At 37.4% G+C, this 20,777-nt stretch overlaps 1 protein-coding gene across 9 annotated transcripts in view; it reads right to left on the bottom strand.

Moving 5' to 3' along the window:
* The window catches only part of PTPRM (protein tyrosine phosphatase receptor type M), a 481,749-nt gene that overhangs the window by 60,006 nt on the left and 400,966 nt on the right, over positions 1 to 20,777 (bottom strand). For all 9 annotated transcript variants that reach the window (XM_056332147.1, XM_056332148.1, XM_056332152.1 and 6 more), the window contains one exon: positions 1,005 to 1,092. In XM_056332147.1, the coding sequence (XP_056188122.1) occupies positions 1,005 to 1,092 (88 nt within the window). The remainder of the gene's footprint in view (positions 1 to 1,004; positions 1,093 to 20,777) is intronic.

Genomic DNA, 20,777 nt, shown 5'->3' with positions numbered 1-20,777 from the left:
TATGCACTACACACTCCTTCCAAAGGTCCTCCAAATGTTCAGACAATCAGCACTGTTTATTCTTCTATGCTGACCCATGTACCTAGGGTTATACATGATTTCTGAACTTCAGCAGTGTCATTAAATGATCCCTCCTTAAAGGCCATTGTTCATTTTCATGGTTACCAAACTTCTGACATGCTGTGACTACTGCTTATTTCTCTGCTTATGCCTGCTTCATGGTTCTCTGTCTGACTGGCACAAACACATACGCTTCATACCTTAAACTGAGATTCTGAAGGAACAATCAGGGAAAGGATCATCTCCTACATACACACTGGCAACTTAGCCTTCAAGTGCAACACCACCAGTGTGTAAATAATATAATTTTACAGAACTTAATATATTTTCTGCCCCTGTGTTCATGTGCAGCAACTCTTTCCACAAAGTTCTGCAATCTCATAATACCAGATCTAGGGGTCGTTCACCAAATCATGTTATCATCTCCTCAAATTATTTGATTATTAGTACATTTAATCTTTATCAAGCTTGGCATTTTTAAGTAAAACATACAGATTCTGTTCTTTTTCCTTGGAGTCTGTCTAGCATCAAGATGGTAAGTCAGGACAACTGTCACCGTTATTAAAGAATACTTGAGCAGCAGTATTGTCCACTCCTACAATATCCAGATTCCAGACTCAACGTGCCAATGTGATCATGGATACTCTTTCACTAAGCTGCCAGAAGCAGTTTAGGAGCCGCTAGAGCCTAGTGCTGGTTAAAGTTGTCATTCTCCATTAGCCAAACTTTGATCACAGGATGGAAGGTATACAGAAAGCTAGTTGAGAAAATGCATTAAATTTGACAGTCTTCTCAAAAAAACCCCAGTAATATCTTACTTCACTTTTATCTTCTTAATTAGAGAAGAGGAATATAACCCTGATTTAAGCCCGAGGCTGGTGGTCATTCTTATCCACTTCTGAAGGGAAGTTAACACAGTGCACAATTACGGTGTTAACACTTACATGCAATGATATTCCCATATCTATTTTTCATTCTGTTCTCATCTTTCTTAGCTGAATCCCATGGTGCAGACTGTCCTTCAAAGAAACTCTAAAAAAGGAAAGACAGTGACATTAAGGAAAGCATGCAACGACAGTTACCTTACGGATAAACCAAGGAGAAAGACAAACAGTACTTGCGGGTATTGTTATTAAAGTGTCATTTAACTGATTCTTTTATTGAGCACAAATATGAGTCTTCTGTCAAATGGTGTTTATGCATAGCTCCAAGTGTTACCTAAAATTTGACATATTATCTGTGTAATAGCAAGAAGAATTATTTCCATATGAAGTGCTATTAAACCTTTCCAAAGTTGCATGCTTGCAACATTAAGAGTCCTTCGTTTGTGCTATCCAGATTTTTTGCACAGTTCTCATACACACACATGAGACTGAAGGAGCTTCATCATCAGTGTTGGAGTTGCTCCAGTATTTCAGCGCAGAATTACACACTGTACTAACACGTTTTATTTTTGACACATCCACAAGTTTCAGTTACTTCTTGGCAGATGACCCCATGGATCTAAACATACATAGGCATTTTAAAAAATATGGATTCAATCAGCAAGTATCTGTCTTTCTTTTAAACAAAATTTATGATAGCACCAAGATGATTATTTTGTTAGAGAATAAAAATAATGTGATTTTGTGAAAGACATAATCTAATATTCACCTGACCTCTGTGCTCTAGTAAACAAATTTAATGTAAATAAGAAAGTTGAAGGTGCTAAAAATACATTTTTACATTAATAAAACACACAAGCTGCCAAAAGGGCAGCAAGCAAGTTGTTATGTCCTATCTGTCCCATTGCTTAAAAGAGCATTTGCACAATTTCTTAATTTATGCACTGTATCTCTGTAAGTCATACAATGTAGACGCATTTTATCATTTTGTATTGAAATATTTTTCCTATGTTAAAAATACACAGTTGCCAAAGAAACCAGTGGAATTCTAACAGGATGATGGCTGGTCTTGATTCATGTTTTGAACTTTTTACTAGAATGATCAGTAGATTTAATCTTTTGATTCAAGAGGGACATGAAGGTACATGATTTACTTTTCTGGTAACAGGAGCCAAAAAAGGCTAAGTCCCAGACTAAACAGGGAAAACCTCAGGAAGTTTGTACCTCTTGCAAGCCCTCGACATATTCTGAATGCTTTAAAATAGATAATGCTCATTAAATGGACTACCATTTGTTCTTTGCCCTCATACCTGAAATGCATTGTTCTTCAAATCTCAATGATTTCCATTAGTAAAGAGGATAAAAGTAAAAATAAACCCTTTATCTCTTGCTGAAGTCAATGGAACACAGGGGCTTTCAGTGTCTAAAATGAGTTTTCTTCTAATAAGTTCACTAGAGTGCTGGTTCCCCACTTACAATATGGAAACTCCTGGGGATACATGATTATTTAGAAAAAGTTTGTAAGTAATAACTTAGGAAAAACAGAAGCCTTGTCAAAAGGCTTCAATTTGTTTGTCCTTCATCTCTCCACGCTTCCTTAGAAAATTTCAAAAGGTTTGCAAATTGAAATTATTAAAGCCCACTAATAAAAATAAGTTTCTCCTTAATCATGGCATACCATCATTGGGTATGGCTCTGAGAGATGCAGATTGTTGCCATGAGAAGTGACACCCTGTAAATCCTAAAATGATTTACAGCTTTGTGGCAGCTTGCCAAAAAGGTGCCAATCATTGTCTGATTATATATCTGCCAACGGCATCTAAAGCAAGCAAGCCTTCCCACTCCGGAGCACTCTCAACTCGGGCTGCATGGAAAATACTTTTGTAACAAGCCCGACTGAGCTGCAAAAGGAATTGGTCTCCACGGGCAAACACCTATGTCTCAATTTCTTGCAAAGTTCATGCTTACTCTCAAACAACACCGGATGGCGAACAATTAAACATAGTTAAAGGCAAAACAGAGATGGAAATGTTCAGCCACAAAGCTCCAAAGGCAGAACAAACTAATCAATCATCTGATCTAAAACTTGACCTGGTATCTTCCTCAGGAGTCTGTGTTTCAGGCAGCTAGACAGACTATAGAGAATTCTAGTTTTCTTACAGTCCTTTTACTAAAGACTAGTTCACAGAATCGATCCATAAGACATTATCCAGCAAGTGCGTTTGGGTTTAATTCACTAAACGTTACATGTGCTGTTACAAGGAGTTCTGCTGATACAGCTTCCAAACATGCACCTTGAAATAAGAAAGACCCTTATACTCCTAGGGCCTTCTTGCTTCTCCCTGCCCCACTAATGAACTTTTACAAAATTGCTTTAAGCCAATCAATTAAAGTACATCTCTGGAGACAACTGGGAAAGATTTGCATGGTATTGAATTCAGGGAAGATATACAATAGGCAATGTAGTGGGCTGGGCAGCTTGTCTACGTCTCATTTGCTAACGTACAGGTTCAATTTCTCCCACCTGTTTGGAACTTCTGAAAACAATGATAAACTTAATGAGCCTTACAGATAAAATATTTCCTAATAATATGTCTGCCACATAGATAATTCTATTCTTCAGATTACATATATATCAAACCTCACACAATAATGAAAACCAGGAGACAGATTTATGTTTCCAGCTACTGCATATTGACTTCACTTTCTTTATTAAAAATGTATTCTAGAAAAAGAACTCCATATATATTTTTTTCTTTGGGTTTTTATCAATAAATTAGTAAATGAAATGAAACCTATCACATAGGGAAAATAGAAGTAATTTATGTAGATCCATTTTTCTTTTAAATTCATTTTGGGATACGCACAGGTATTTCAGTGAGAAGTGTACAGAAAAGATAATTTGAAGGAAAAGGTATTACAGTGCAAAAGCATAAAAAGAAACAGTTATTGTAAAAGACAGCTGGAGTGTCATTTCCTAAATTCCCCATGTGCAGCGATTACACAAACCGCAACAGAACGATAATCCTCAATGAATTATAAGCAGAAATCCCATTTGTCCTACAAGTAAGGAACAGAGCAGATACCTCATAACAGATGATCTGTCAAGATCTTTCCTTACTTGTGAGAAATATACGTTTCATTACAGAAATTTTTTTAATGTCTTTCCTGACATATCACTCTCCAGAGAGACTGCTGCACAGCAGCCCACACGTTATCTTACTGACTATTCACTCTAATTCATCCTTAAAAGTTTCTTAAAAATGTGGACTATTAGGAAGAAATATGCCTACAAACAGCTTCGTTCCACCAAATGTCTGGGCAAGGGCAATGAGGAAGCAAAAATGTGTGTAGGACATTTCTGAAATAATTTAAAGTAAGTATTTCTTTACCTCAAATTGCACAAAACCTTGGCTACCGAGCCTCTGTAATTTACTTGAAAAATGAAACACTTTTCAATGCAGTTATTACAGCAGACATTTCAATATGCAATGTCAATTGTCATTCTGTTGTTAGAAAATATTTCGATAATCAGGATAAAACAGTTTCTGAAAAAAAACCTGAATTATACAGAACTGCTGGATATGCAACATGAGAACTGGTCAGTAACGCAGCAGCAGGATCATCTTAGGATGAATATGTTTTTGCTTGAACTCATTGCTGCAATGGTTTCCATTAAAAATATTTGCCAAGGGCTAAATCACAGACTAGAAAATAACTGCAGTATCTCAAATGAGAGGGGGAGATAATCACTGCAAATACAGATTTTTAAAAATTATTCCCTTTCCTCATTTCAAAATTCGTAAGACCAGAAGATATTGGAAGGGCCCTATATAAAAGTGCAGTTTGAAGAAGCTGGAATGTGGAGAACGGGTTGAGATCTTCAGCATACGATTTGTACCTCTGTTGATTGTAAATTTTGGCAACACACTTTCCATCCTAGATTTTCATGCTTCAAATCAAGGACAGCAAAAAGAATGCATTTTTGTAAACACTTTAAGATCTACAAATGTAAAAGGTTGCGTGGAATTACTATTTTTATTATTAAACCAAAGCCAAGCAGCAACTTTTTCAAAAAGCACTTCTTAGTTGCTAAGTGACAACAGCGTACTGTCCTATGATGTCATTTACAAAATGCAAGCTCTTACAAAGAAATGAGAAGTTAATGACATCATAAATCATGCTCTGCCTACTTAATACACAAGAATATTATTCACAGGTACAAAGAAATGTATATTTCACTGTGTAACAATCTTAAGTTTGATTTGTGGATTTGTTTTAAAATGTTTGACACTTTATGGTGTCTGCTTTTCCCAATTGACCCTAAGTTTGTCCACTGATAACATCCATTTTTCCATTGTTATTTCTAGATAATCAGATTAAGCTGTACTCTAGTAAAATGAGTAATTTGACCTATTCAGTCATAAAAGCCTCTGGATTTGTTTTTAAGCTACATGCAGACAGTTATGCATAATGTCTACTTTAGGCTAGACCAGACAACTGATGGTGGTCCTAATGGAGGTCTTTGTCTATGCTCAATTAGCTACAGAAGAAATGTACATTTCTACCATAAGTCCTTTGAGTTGAAGCTAAATTAGATGCCTAAAATGTCCTGAATTGGACAGTGAAGATACATCACTAGTTTTACCTAAATGTATCACCCTTTACTACTGCTACGTCCAGTTTATATGTGGAGATTATAGGTGGAAAAAAATGCATCCATTAAACTCTGAGTTAAGATCCTAGTGTCACATTAGACTCTTATTTGTATTTAAAACCCCTAGTAAATATATCTTTTACTTTAAGCAAGTCCATTAATGTTTGGAGGACAAGGACGTTCAGGCTCGTGTAACGAACAGTGCAAGATTTGTGAGTATAGTAAATCTGTCAGTTCATAGCTTTTTCAGGATTCAGAATCTGCAAAATATCTGGCATGTAAGGATGTTCTTGTTACTTAATATTAACTTTTTTTTTAAGCAGAAAATTGAAATAATCACATTCAGTTTGTTGATAACTGAGTATTTAGATTGTTAAGGAATTAAGAAGGAAGAGTCATTGGTAGTTATGTTAAAGAAATGTGCAGAGAGTTTCAAGCTATCAACAACATTTTTAATCTTCTATTCACTTTGAGGAAAGATTTTATCATTGAAAATGCATCACCTGCAAGTAATAGATCACTGCAAATGTTTGTGAGCAGTGGTAGATGATTTCACTGATGGCCCACTGTAGGCAAGCAGCTCTTCCTACTTCAATCATGGCTTTGGTCACTGCAAACATTTGTGGATGACAGCGTGCCACTAGAGAATATATTCACCATCAGCTTTTTCTTTTCTGTCAGCTTCAATCACTGAGAATTATGTCCAGTTTTCAAATAACGGAATTAAAAAAAAAAATTTACTATGTGTGCCCTTGAAAACTGTCTGTTGCAAGCGCCAGTGTGAAAATCTATCCAATCAATGTTAACTGCCTTCAGCAGTTATAAAGCACTTACCAGTGTGTTACTGTAACCTCGGTCTGAATGTGGAAGAAAAAACCACAATACAGACTGTTATGTTATCACCAAAACTCCCTCATTCTGTTTGGAATTTTCTGGAAAAATTAGGCTGATAATTTACATATGGTATTCTGAGTGTGAGATCAAAAGTGTAGATCAGTGTTAAAGCAGATACACAGAAAAAAAAAAAAAAAAAAAAAAAAAAAAAAAAAAAAAAAAAAAAGAGCAAGCAGCATCCTTCATAAAGGCTTGCATAGCCAGAGGTAGGAAACAATCTTTTCCTTTGCAGGTGCATTTAGGTTAGTCTACATTAGACATGAGAAGAAAAGCAGGAAAGCAAAAGTCCTTCTGGTCTTTTGAGACACTAAACATCATAGTCACTGCCTCCATTAAATGTTGAAATGGAAGGGGAAACATTACCTCCTCCAGTAACTAACTGCAGCACGATTTACCACTCGATTTTCAAAAAAACAAAAGGACTAAAACCATGTGGTAAGACAAAATCTGGTACTAATTCTGTCATTGTATTGGTATGCTGATTTTTCAGCAGCAAGATGCTTTCAATTAGTGAATTTTCTAATACATTTGTATTTTTAAAGTCACAGGCCTTGGTACTCTCTGGACAGCTGGCCAGTCTAGTCAAGCTATAGCTTCATAATGAAAACATATTAAAATGATTGAACTGCTTTGGTGTAGTATCTTTAATGACATAGGTATTTGTAGTGGTTGCCATGAGTTATCTCTAGATGACAAGAGTGTTAGCAAATGCACATGAAATTTAGTTAGCGCTATAGGAGACGGGAGAAACATAGCTATAATAGAGAAGTAGCAAGTGAAAGTGACTTGTCTGTCACTGTGAAAGTTGTGAAAGTGTTGCACACCTTCAGGAATAGCAGATCACGAGTACCAGCCATGGCAAGAGCTAGTTTTCAGGTACCAAGTGCATTTGAACAAGAATTTAAGAACTCAGTACTATCTTCTACCCAGCCCTGTATCTGAGTGTCCTGGCTTACTTGGGGAGTGTCACAGCACTCTCAAAACTATAAAGCTGCAACAAGGTCTTTTACCAGCTCATACCAGCATACTCTTCATGCCAGTCCCTCAGCTGCCTTCTCCTCGTCTCGCCTTATCCAGGGCATGCATTCTCTCTTCTCTTGCTTCTTTCTCAGCTGCTCTCTCTTCATTGACTCTCAACCACTTCACTTAACCAGCCACAGCTGCACCTTATCTACTTCGGCCAACCCGCTGCCCCTGAAGCCAACCCACGGTTGTATATTATCAATGCTAATTAACCCAGCTTCGTTTCTCTACAGGGGTGAGGATCCAGAGGACAAGGAAGGAGGCTCCTGAGAGACACTGTAGGAGAACACACGGTATGGCTGGAACCACCACGCAGAGCCACCCAACTCTGTCCTGGACTGAGTCCTCTCTCCTGCAGAATCTCTTCCGTGGAACAGCAAAGTTGTGCAATTTGTAAAGTTGCATGTATCTGTGACTGAGGTATTTTGGTAGCTGAGTACATTTAGTTTCTAATGACCAGCTGTCATTTGGTCTCAAACCATGACAATTACTGCAAAAGAGTGTCATGGAGTACTTCTATAATAACTAACAAAGAATTACTTTCCATGTATTTCTTAAACCAACCTATTTATGAGGTCTGTTGATGTCATTTATTATCTCAGCATCTAACACTGCCACATCTGAAGTTCACTTTTAAGATTTAACAGCAGGAGTAGAAATCTTTATAGATTCTGCAGAGTGGTCTAAAAATTTGAAAGATAACCTAGTTTCTATAGGCTTTCAGAGTAATTTCCATTTTACCTACTTAAGTTTTAAAAACTTATTACTTTCATTCCTTTAAAATTCTTTAAGACTTCCATATAAGGAAAGATTTTAGATATATGGTGAAATGTGAATTAGTAAGAGGACTGCAATAGAACATACAATTAAAATTCTAATTTAGAAACTTATCCCCTGGCATACCAGATAGCACTAACTTAACCTCATTAATCTTGCTGATTTATCTCCAGCAGAAAAATATGGTATGTTGATGGGATTTTATGATCCCTTTTTTATAGAAAGGACCCTCTGGGTACAATATGCACACTTACAATGCAACTAATGTGCAGGTTATATTATTTTCAAATTGTGTGTAAAAAAAAAAAAAAAAAGTTGGTCTCAAGTAGTGCTTATTCCCTCTTATGAAAATAAATTTCCTGATTTTGGAAGATTTAATGAATAGTTTTCATGTACAGTATGTGGGATTTTCATACCTCCCTATTTCACCACCCAACTTTTAACACAATACATAATTAAAAGTTTTGTTCACAGCTATCATGCCTTGTACGTTTTCAAGATGACAGTGAACTTGACCAACACTCATGACTATAATGTCTGTAAACATGAAGTGAACGAACACAGACTACGCTGAATATCAACTACTTCTGCCCTTTGATAGGAAACCTCTTCTGGGTAAATACAGAAAGACATTGATCACCACAAAGGCACTATCCATCCTTTTGTGAACAAAATTATCTGCTTTATTATTCAGTAACTCTGCTATCTCCTTGCTTTCTCCCTTTGTTGTTCTGAAGGATGTAATTACACATCTTAATTGCACAGTACATGAGTAAAAGATGCTGCAGAGTTATTTATTTCTTAATGAGAATTCCTCCTTACCAAGACACAGGTATTTCTTCACTGTGAGGGTGGCATGACACGGGGCCAGGTTGCCCACAGAAGCCATGAATGCCCCATCCCTGGAAGTGTTCAAGGCCAGGCTGGATGGGGCTTTGAGCAACCTGGTCTAGTGGAAGGTGTCCCTGCCCATGGCAGGGGGGCTGGAACTAGATGCTGTTTAAGGTCCCTTCCAATACAAACAATTCTATGATTCTGTGATTCTATGACTTATGCAAAAGGGGAGGGACTCAAAGTTACATATAGTGCACTGAATGTGTGGATAAGCGTTTTAAGATAAATTCTAAGTTAACTTTTTTATACTATTTTTTGAAAGTTAACATGTAAATATCTCAAATGATGTGGACAGAAGGAAAATTATTCAGCCTGAGCAGTATGACATGGTTTGAATGAGTCCAAAAAGGAGAAGTATCTTAAGATATTGGGTGAAGGCAGAGATATCAACTGTGAGCTAATGCAGGTATCCGAGTTACCATTACAATCACCTAACTCTGATCTATTTCAGGGAATTTAACAACACTATTGTTATTATTATTATTATTGCTGCTGCTGCTGCTGCTCATGATGATGATGATAATGTACCTCTTTTGCCCCCATCATTGAAAACTTACTTGACTTTCCTGTATTAGAGTATAAGGAATCCAAAGCAGCTATCGGCTGCCAAATTATCAGTGCAATCACTCCTTTTTCCAATGTCACAGGGGTAAATTTTGGTGCTCTTCTGTTGCAGTTGTTTTACAAGTAGCCACAATGACAGAACCCTGGAACTTCCAGACTAAACAAGTTGCAATATTGCTGTTAATGATGCCACAAGCTTTAATTTTTTGCATTACAGATCTGCCCTATTTGCTAAGACTCCTTGAGACTGCCTGTTGAATGAGCTTTGCAGAAGAAAGGAAATGCTATCCTGTTCTACCTAGCAGCGGTTTCCTCCAACTCCTCTTCCCTCCTTGGCTGCAACTCTGCGTCTTACTTCCTTTCCCTCTGTTTGGAGTTACTTACATTTACATAAGGCTGTCTGTACGTCTGCATCGCTACTCTCTTAGAATTGGGAAAACTGTGTGTTTGTCTCTTATTGTTTCTTGTTTCCAACTTTTAATCAAGAAACTCTTTTTCACGTGCCTTTCTGCCAAGCAAAACATTCCTTCCACAGTACTACTTAGAACTCAGAATTACATCCCCCCTAGATTTTCTCTGTTGAACTCAGAATGTTAGCAGGCTAATGGATTCTACAGAGTTTTTAGGTACCTTAGAGCTTTGAGAACATTATTTGGGATCTTTTTGTACAATTTAAATTTTTATTCAAAAAACTAATTAGACGATTTAAGTATCTCTTCTGAGTCTAACCTGTTCTTCCTCCTAAAGATTAGCATTATGATATTTGATTTACTTTATAAATAATAAAAGTTTGTCCCAGGGAATTGTTTTAAAGAGTTAATGAAATGTTATTTAAATGCTTATAAAATATTACTTGTTATATTAACATAACATTATATATGATAATATAATAATAATAAATATTTTTAAAATATAAGGATACAATGTGCTATGAAAGAAGTAGGCAAGAACTACAGATTTTTTTCCTCCCTACAGTAAAAAGAAGAGTTTGCAACTGATTTAAAATATAACAAGAAAGAAAAAAAAAGAGAAAAGAAATTAAAATAAAAAATACAGAGAACAAGGAAATGAGAGGGAGAGACGGGAGAAGAAAAGACACAAACATTTTTTCAGTCATCAGAAAAAAATCTCAATAGTGTGCATTTAAGTGAAGTAGTAAGCTTTGTGTTGGAGTCAATTTTCTGTTCACTCATGTTTTATGTACTGACTGATGAGAGCTACTCCACTCATTGCCTATCTATGCTATGTAATGCACAAAATAAGGCTTAAGGATTCCAAGAAACTTTCTCAATTAGGTGGAAATACTTTCCATGGCAAAATACTCTTTTCATGACTTGACTGGCACTGAAGTCTGGGACTTCCTCTTTGAGGAAGTACATTGTTTGAAGTATTTATTTAATACATGTGCACTTCTGCCATCTGCTTGCTGGAGATTTTTTCTAAAGAAAGGTGATCAACGTTGAACTGGTGGACACATACACTGATAAGAAAGGCGACTTCTGACACATTTCTAGCTAATCCAGTAATATTTTTGCCTGATGTTATCTGAATAAATCATTGTAATTGAGACAGTACACTGAGCTCAGAATTCACAAGAACTGCATGACTGTTTATATTATCAGCTGACCCAACCATAGAAAACCTGACAGCATCTTCAAATCCCCTGTAAAGGCAAGCTTTTTTCTGATTTAGAACCACACAATTTGGAAAAGCCTTGAACGTAATAAAATTCCCTGAAGCAACAGAAAACAGCACATGGGGAAATGAAATAAAGGCAAATGTTGAATCTGAAAAGTGAACAAAACTCCTCCTATCTTTACAAGCTGTAATGTACACACAGCTGATCTAACCTTTCAGAAGTGATAAAGCACCCCTCAGTTTTTGCTCACTAAGTGAGCCTCAAGGGTTTTCATGAGTGTATCTAGGCCGCTCTAGTTAATATAGTTTGGATAGAAGATAAGAAAGAAACAAAGCTCACATAATAAGATTTTAATTCTGCTACAGGGTGACACTGACATATTAAGCTACAAGATAAAAGCCAGAATACACTGGCATGTACAGATGGAACACAAATATTTTTCACACTGTTGTTTTTCCTAGTGGATAAGATAGTACTTTTCAAGGGAAGTAAGGGTAGTAGGGTAGGCTAAAGTAGATAAGGGTCTACTTGCAGTGCCCTTTCAAAAAAAGGATAACACTTCATTGTGCTGGTTCATTACTTTTTTTTGACCTTAGCAGGAAACTTTGGTGCCTTGATGTCTGCTTTGCTTGTTTGCAAATACACTTTGCTAGCATATATAAAGACAAATTATTCATTCCTCTAGGCTTGACTTTTAGCCCAGCATTTTCCTTGTTCTAAAGAAAAAGATCATCTTCTCTCTAAAGCTATGTGTATACTTCCTACTTTTCCTGGCCAGCATCCAGCCCCTGTGACTATCATTTGCTACGCTGTTCTGCTCAGGGGAGAGCAGTAATGGGTCACAGTAGAGTCACTGAGTGCTTCCACAGCGATGGGAGCTCCCACTACTTCGCTACTCAAAACTTCTGTCTCTGGCTTTTTAAAGCTCTGTTTCCTTTTTGCAGACATCCCTCTGCAGGCTTTCACTTTATAATTGCTACCTGCCCATCATCACCCCTTTGGAAAACTAAACACTTACTGGAAAGGAGTGGGTAAGTAAAAACTGAAAAAAAAAAAAAAAAGGTGTTGGTCTTAGATGATTCCACACCTCTCTGAGAAACTGCTGAAAGAATAATAGAGTATTGAAGAATATATAAAGATAATCAACATAAAACCAGTAGTGGTAGTAATGGGATTGACAATGATGACAAGTGTTGCTGTCAATTGTTAACCTAGTCATTTTTAGCATGCTCACTGTACATCGACAGACAGCAGCATTTCAACACAGCCCCAAGACTACTTGTTAGAACAGAGAGTATGGTTAGGCACAGTAATGAAAAGCAGCAGCTCACCAAACTGGATTAACATATTTTGATGTTCAAAATGTATATGCAGCACTTTCTAATTCCAAGAGAAATTTAAAACCAGGCAGTTTATTTAAATATATAATACGTAGGATTATATATTTCATATATATATATATATATATATATTTTTTTTCCCCACAGGCTACTCAAATGACCCAGACTCAGCTAATAGATAAAGTAGAAGTACTCTGGGTTAACAATGAGGGAGGGGCAAAAGGAGTTGCTGTCCCTGAACGCTGTCACTTGAGAACCACTTCTGCATCATTAATCAAATATCAGATACATGGTACTAGTATATTGTGAATGAGAAGTACAAAGATACCATACACAAGTGACAGTTTCACTACAGCAGGTATCCACGGGAACTTATCAATGGACATTTGGATTGCCCAGTTCTACTTCCATGTAATCAGCTAGTACGTTCCTGATGCAGAAGAAAGAAACTTTCAAAGAGCTTTGAGGATTCTTCTAAACTTGTACTGAACTTGTGGAATACAATGGAGATCTCTGAATGTCCCAGTGCAAATGTCTCTTCTTCCTTCTATCACTCACACAGCATACGTTCAGAGAATATACTCTGCAAATGAAATAAGTATTGGACAAACAGAAAAAAAATCAATCTACAGCTGTAATGACAGAGATGGTAATTTGGGTGCCACCAGCTACTGGGCAGGTATGCAACAAGGATGCCTCTTCTACTCTGGTTTGGTAGCATCTTACCATCATAGTTTAGCAAAATAATGAACTGAATGTAATATTCACAGAAAACAGATTGGAGGAAAAAAATTTAAAAAAAAGGAAGAAAAGTGCCATCGTTTGACAGGACAGTCTTTTTTCTAAAGGACAATATGGTGAGAATATGAAGGTAAGTTGTTTATGGAGTAAGAGAGCTAACAGTTACAAAGACCACGCAACACAAATGGATTGTGAAATAAAAAACCAAAAAATGGATTGTGAAATAAAAAATAAAAAAAGTCGTTAGTCACAGAGAAGAAATAGTGCAAAATATTGTTTACATTCACAGCTTTAAGAAAAGAAAAGGAGTAATCATAGTTCTGCACTTAGACCACACCCATGACATTATTCTGTGGATTTTTTCCTGATGTGCAGGGCCCTTGTGAACATGTCACCTAGCTACTCTTTTGTTCAGATTCTGATCTTGCTGTGTATCTAAACAATTCTTCAGTAATGAAGATTGAGATTTAACGACTTGATGTATAATTTTTGGTTTTTGCAATTTGCTTCTTCATTTTCTCTTTTGCATAAACTGAGCAAAATATAGCAACTTATCAGCTCTCCATGGACATTTCAAGATTCATATACATTGCAGCTCTACATTTTTATTCTACATTTCCTTTCATTAGAACACTGCACTAAAGCTAGATTAATTGAGGCAAGCCAACATTATGAAAGCTCTGTTGAATAGCCGCAGATGCCTTTATTCTCTGCATCCCTCCATAAAACAAAACTTTTTAAAATTTGAGTCTCTATATAAATATTTCCCTTACAAGACAATACAAAGATTCCAGGCATCTGTCTCTCATTAAGTCGATTACTAGTTGTTTAAAATAATTCAATAAAGTCCATATTTATCAGATTTCTTATTAAAAGTATTATTCGACTCTATGTGCCAAATTCTGCCAAGGGAACCAGATAAAATGATGAAGAGAGAGCTAGATGGAAAAGAGTAGCTTGGCACTGAAGTGTTCCTCTCCTGACATTTGGTGGAAGTTCCAACTTTAAAACAAAACACCATTTAAACAAGATGGGAAGATGTACTGATACGAGATTCAGAGAAGTCAGCTCAGCAGCGACTGGACTTCCAGCTGGAGTACTAGGGAGAACATACAGTAGGGAGTATAGCTGGAGCGTTAGGGATGTCAATACTGGATTGAATCCTGTTTAACATCTTCGTTAATGACCTGTATGATGGGGCAGAGTGCACCCTCACAACCATAGGATCATTTAGGTTGGAAAAGACCCTTAAGATCCTCAAGTCCAACCATTAACCTAACATTATCAAGCTCACCACTAAACCACGTCCCTAAGTGCCACATCTACATGTCTTTTAAACACCTCCAGGGATGGTGACTCAACCACCTCCCTGGGCAGCCTGTTCCAATGCTTGACAAACCTTTTGGTGAGGAAATTTTTCCTGATATCCAACTTAAACCTCTCCTGGTGCAACTTGAGGCCATTTCCTCTTGTCCTTACTACTAGGGAAAAGACACTCAACACCCACCTCACCACCACCTCCTTTCAGGTAGTGGTAGAGAGCGATAAGGTCCCCCCTCAGCCTCCTTTTCTCCAGGCTAAAGAACCTCAGTTCCCTCAGTTGAAAAGAAAGAAACATCTCAGATTCTCTTAATGCTAGATACAGGAGTCATTTGAATGCAGACTGTGGTACTGAAATTTTACCTGACAGCTCAATGATTAAGACACCTTATACTAGTGATTTGCAGGACGTGGGAGACAGTATTCTTTACAATTAGGTTTTGGCCCAAATTGCATCAAAATTAGTAATGTCCTGGAATGATCTAACATAAGGTACAAGAAAAGTTGTCTTCCAAAACAAAACAGGTTCCTGGGACACTGGGTTGGTAAAACCAGTCAATTAGTACAAGATAGTAAGATATGAAAAAACAGTAAAACCGGTTCAAGCTCAGTGACCATTAAACTCTGTTTTTCTCCCACGCTTCCAGTATCCCACTGCTAACAACACTTAAGGTGCCAGGAGAAACCTTTTAGTAGCTGTAAGATGCCTGGATTTAGTGTAGATCTGTCAATCCAGGCCCAAGTCAACCTCTGTGAGCTGAATCTTAGTTCCTGTTGCAGTTTAACCTGGGCTGGTAATTAAGCACCACGCAGCCGCTTGCTCACTCCCCACTCACCCAGATGGACGGGGAGGAGAACTGGAATGGAATGTAAAACTAGAGGGTTGAGATAAGAACAATTTAATCATTGAAAATAAAATAAAAAAACAATAATAACAATAACAATAGCAGTTATAATGAAAAAGAGGGAGAGAGTGGAGGAATTAAATCCAAAGGGAAGGGAAGAAAGAAAACAAGTGATGCACAATACAGCTCTTCACCCCCCACTGACCGATGCCCAGCCAGTCCCTGAGTAGCGATCCAAAAAACAGGACAGTTCCTTAAGAATATATTTAAGAGTCTATCTGAGACAATACCCGCAAAAACTATGGTTTGCTCTTTTCTGTATTAAGTAGCTGCATATGTAAGTTATCATTCTTGGTAACTTCATTAGTCATAAAAGCTGGCATCTAACCTTGCCACATCAGTCAAAATACAAATGCTTGATATGATACCAGATAAAACTTGCATTTTAGCATAAACTAACATAACTCCTCTGTTTTTCTGTTGGAAGATGCTGAAACTTTTCCATGCATAGGCAGAACTGTATGGTGAATAGAGTACTTCATTGTTTTATGCTCATGTATTTTCAGCTCTTTAAAATGTGGCATGTACTAGTGATGTTAAAATAGTACTTTTAATAGTGTATTTTCCCCTTTTTCTCCATTGAAATAGATAGGAAAGAAGCCTTTTTTTGATTTTTTTGAATTATTCCACTACTAAGCTTGAGCACTCCAACACACTGTTCCTCCACACTAAAACAGTCATATGAGTAGAACCATTCAAATCTTTTATGACACCAAAAAAACGGTGTTACTATTAAACTTCTAGATTAGTCAGTCAGGTTTCCAGGGACTCTGGCACTTGCTAGTCTGCAAAACGGGGGAAACAGGACGCATAACCAGGTGACCTTTTCCTTGCTCAGTCCCAGAGACGCAGAATCACTACCCCAGCATAACTCTTTCTCACAGCTGTCTCTACACTGTGGCCTCCCCAGTCAACAAATCTTCTCCACTGTTTCTCTGGGGGAAAAGGAGACTGTTGCTACCTGAAAGGAATAAAGCAGGAATGTAGCCCGCTTCCTGCTCCTCACTCTTCCTGGTGTTAGGGAGGACACCCACCACCACGCTCCCACCTCCTGCACTCAGGAGAAGGAGGTGGCAATGGCAGAACCTGGGTGAGAGATGCAGGGTAGGTCTGGGCTGGACCAAGCAGGGAAACACAAAAATTGTAGTGTACCTTACATATCGTTCAGCATCACCTCCACCAAAGGCACAATCACTGTTCCACACTATCTCTGTCTTTTAAATACTCCTGCAATAGCTACGGGACTATGGATGTTTTCACCTTCCCCTCATGTGGAAGTCAGCAGGTGAGTAGTGAGGTCCCCACATCTAGGAGGGCGAAAGGTAAAGCTTTATCTGTGGGGAAGGTTCTTGCTATCAAGAGGGAGCACTTCTGGGGAATAAGAGTAAATATTGAGTAAGCACAAGCAAATCTCTGTGTCAGTGTGCATCTGGGAAAAAAGTTTCTTGGCTCTTGAAACAGGGCTATTTTAGAAAGATCCCATCTGATTCTTTATATTTAAGGTAATTCCACTGTGGCATACATGGAGCTAAAAAGAAAACATACTCCTAGTTATGTCAACAAGAAAGACATTTGCATCCCAACTAGGCTGTCCTTCTGTCTCAGAAATGTTTAAAAATCGATTGATGTCAGAATCATAGTGTTTTGAAAAAATGTCACCAAAAAATAACAAACACATAGTCTCAGTAACAAGAAATAAAAAGCAATCCATAAAACAGTTAAACTTTATAGAAGCCCTAAATGCTGCAGATAGCATGGACCTTTTTAGCTTTCTTTGTGTGCCAGAGATACATGTGCTTAGTAAATACCAGTAAAATAAACACAAATGCTGTGAAAGAACTGACAAATGGAGGGAAAATATGTCAATCTCTAACCAGATCTACAATTAAACATATAAAACGCATGAGCAATTTGTGTGATTTTCCTTGGATCCAAACGTATTTGTATGTTCTAGCTACTGACGATTCTATAAACTTCATTCACAATGTAACCATCAAAATGTAAAATTCAAGCTGGTAATGTTGTAGGAGAAGAGACAATTAAAAAGTCAGTGGTAAAACTGAAATGTATATAAAGCTACTACAAAAGCAGCAAGACAACAAATTTGCTTAGATTTGAAATGTTTTCCCCATGCAAAACCAAAGTGAATGCTTTGGTGTGGTTTGGAAGCTCAACCTGTTTGATTTCAAAATTCATGTAATTATCCCCTTTTAGCTCTGCAAAAGGCCAGAAGTGGTTTACTGCCCATACTAGGAGTTTAACTGTACTACCTCAACGCACTGTAAGTAACATGACTCTTTTGAAAGGGCCTAATTAATGTAAACAAGTTTATTTCCAGAATAAGACAGTGCTCAGAATAAAGGCTCAAGGATTAGGCTTTACCATAGCAGCTACATGCATTTTAAATAAAAACATTTTACAACTTAATTTCTTCTTTTCTCTTCCCTTTCACAGGATCATCACCCTACATTTCACAGTCCAACAGCTGGACAATGTACCAGAACCGCTACAAACGTAAAACAACTAGAAAACACTGAGGATGCTAGTTAACTTAAGAGAGCTCTTTTTGTTCTTTATAAACTGAAGTGATGTTAGTACTATAAAATCATCTACCAGTATGTAAAAAAAAAGAAAAGGTAATAAAATAATAAATTACCATTTCACATCACACTGGTTTTATATACAAACCAAACAGAAGCACTGATTTATTTTCTTCTTCTTATGTGTGTTAACAGCCATACTGGGTCAAACCAGAGGTCCATACAACCCATTCTTTTTTCTATAACAGTACTACTAGCAGACGTTTACAAAAAAGTATGAAGAATAGAGCAAATAGAGAGTGAATCTTTCTCCAGCATACCCTCTTAGCTCCTAGCAGTCAATGGCTTTCCTGAGCAATCTCTTCTTCAGCCAGAGACTGCACACAGCCATCACGTTTAATAATGAATTTGTCCAGCCCCTTTTTGAACCCATTTATAATTTTGGCTTCAAAGAATATTGAGGCAATGAGCTCCAAAATGTAATTATGTGCCGTGTGAAAAATATTTCCTTTTGTTCACTTTAAACCTGCTGCTTAGTAGCTTCGTTGGGTGCCTTTAATTCCCTATATTATAAGGAGTAATGAATAATTGTTGTTAGCATTGCAGAAGTAACACTGATGTCTGGCACAGCTCAGAAAATCCCAAGGAGGTATTACAGCCATCAGGAATGAGTGATATTTCACTATCCTGGAAAAAAGGTAGAGACTTGATACTGGAGCTGACAAAGTGGGTCTACACCACTTTAAGGATTTCCTTACTCATAGAATCTTTACATTGTTTATTATGTTAACCATACAGAAGCTGTGTACAGCAGTGTCACACAGAGCATAAAAGCTGGAGCTGAAGCATGAATGGGTGAACGAGCAAAACTAGAAACTGAAAATGCAGTTTTACTGTAGTTGTGTCCAACTTGACCAAGGATACCAATGACAAATAGAAACAGGCACAGATAAAAATCAAGCGAACAGAAGCTCAGCTGATATCACAGCCTAATGCAGAGGACAATGTTCTGAAATACTCTTCAAGCAAACAATACACTAAGCGTTCTGGCAATGAATAACGGTTGACAGGCACTTGGAAGAGCAAAACTGGTATCACAAAAGACTGAAGAACTGTTGTATGCAGTCTTTCTCAAGATTAAAAAGCATATGTCTCAACTTGACAGTCATGCTTAGATTCAGAGGATCTTGGAAGGACATGAAAATCTAAAAAGAGCTTCACGCTACAAGCTTTTTCCCATCCATTTAAGTCCCCTCATTTCTTTCCTAACTATTCATGTACAGTCAGAGGTGGCTGCTTTTATTGCTCTTTCCCAAGGAGAGGACACGGGATCTGACCTACCTTTTTAACATTTATTATGTCATACAGGAATTTTGTTTCCTTGGCATCATTCTTTGTAGGGAAAAGTATGGAGATTGCTCACGTGTAGGTATTTACTGTAAACAACTAATGGTATTTTCTAATGTCAAAACCCTAAGCTCTGTGATACAGCCACGCGTTTAAGCATCAAAGGCTAAGTATTCCTGTTACCTTCCCCCAGACTAATCACATGCTAATTTTATGCTTACTTCAGGAACCAATACTGCACTGCACAGAAGCTCCCACCATCCCAGAGCAAGCACTAGGGGGCACTCTATTCAGAAGGGAATCCTATCGTTGTTTGGGTGGGACAAGAGACAAAAATTTACAATTTCACTAAAAAGAGCTTATACTCCCTTTAGTGCAGGCTACCTTTGTTAGCAGTAGGCAGTCACGGCTACGTCTGCTTCTGAACAGCCCCAGCCTGTGCATCCAGGAAGGTCGTCACTTCTTTTCTCTTTCTTTGGTGTGTGGTTTAAGAGCGGAGATAGCCTGCCTCTTAGAGACTCAGACCCCTCTCTTGCAGATATAAGAACATATTTTCTGTTATATATTAAAAGCAGCTATTATTGCACAGGCAAGCATCTTAAAGCTAGATAGGTTATAAAAGAGCTCAGCTAGTAGATGCATTTTAACTTTACATAAACACACACTATTTCCACAGACCAAAGCAGAGCACTGTCAGTCATGAATCTTTTTACGATCTTAAGGGGAAGAAACTGCACTGTTTTGTTGGAGAGATATTCAAGCTTCATCACCATTACATGAATGTGTCTAAACTATTACGTGTCTGATGTCCCTGGTGTTGGTTCCATTTAAGTGAATGGTAAAAAATAAAACAGGAAAGAATGTATATTAAAAGCAGCTTTAAAACAGTCCCTTATATCCCTTTAAAACCAACTGGACTTAAACAGATGCTTAAGGTCTTCCCTGCCTTGGATTCCAAATCATGCTGTAAATCTAAATCTTTCCCTCTTGGGTGGGGGTTTGTGGCGAGTGACTCTGATCTGCTGTTTGTGTCTTGTGAAGTGCCAATATTGTGAATTTTTATCAGTTCTCAACTGAACTGCAAACCCAGTAACTCTAAAAATGTTACGTGGTTGATGCTACCATGATGATGTCATTTCTGAAATACTGACTCTCACTGACAGTATTTCACAAGTCCCTGAAGCCAGCCTGC

This window comes from Falco biarmicus, chromosome 3 (genome assembly GCF_023638135.1).
Source record: "Falco biarmicus isolate bFalBia1 chromosome 3, bFalBia1.pri, whole genome shotgun sequence".
In the NCBI taxonomy this organism is placed as follows: Eukaryota; Metazoa; Chordata; class Aves; order Falconiformes; family Falconidae; genus Falco; species Falco biarmicus.
The sequence above is the reverse complement of the archived record's forward strand: the minus strand, read 5'-3'. Positions and strand labels throughout refer to the sequence as shown.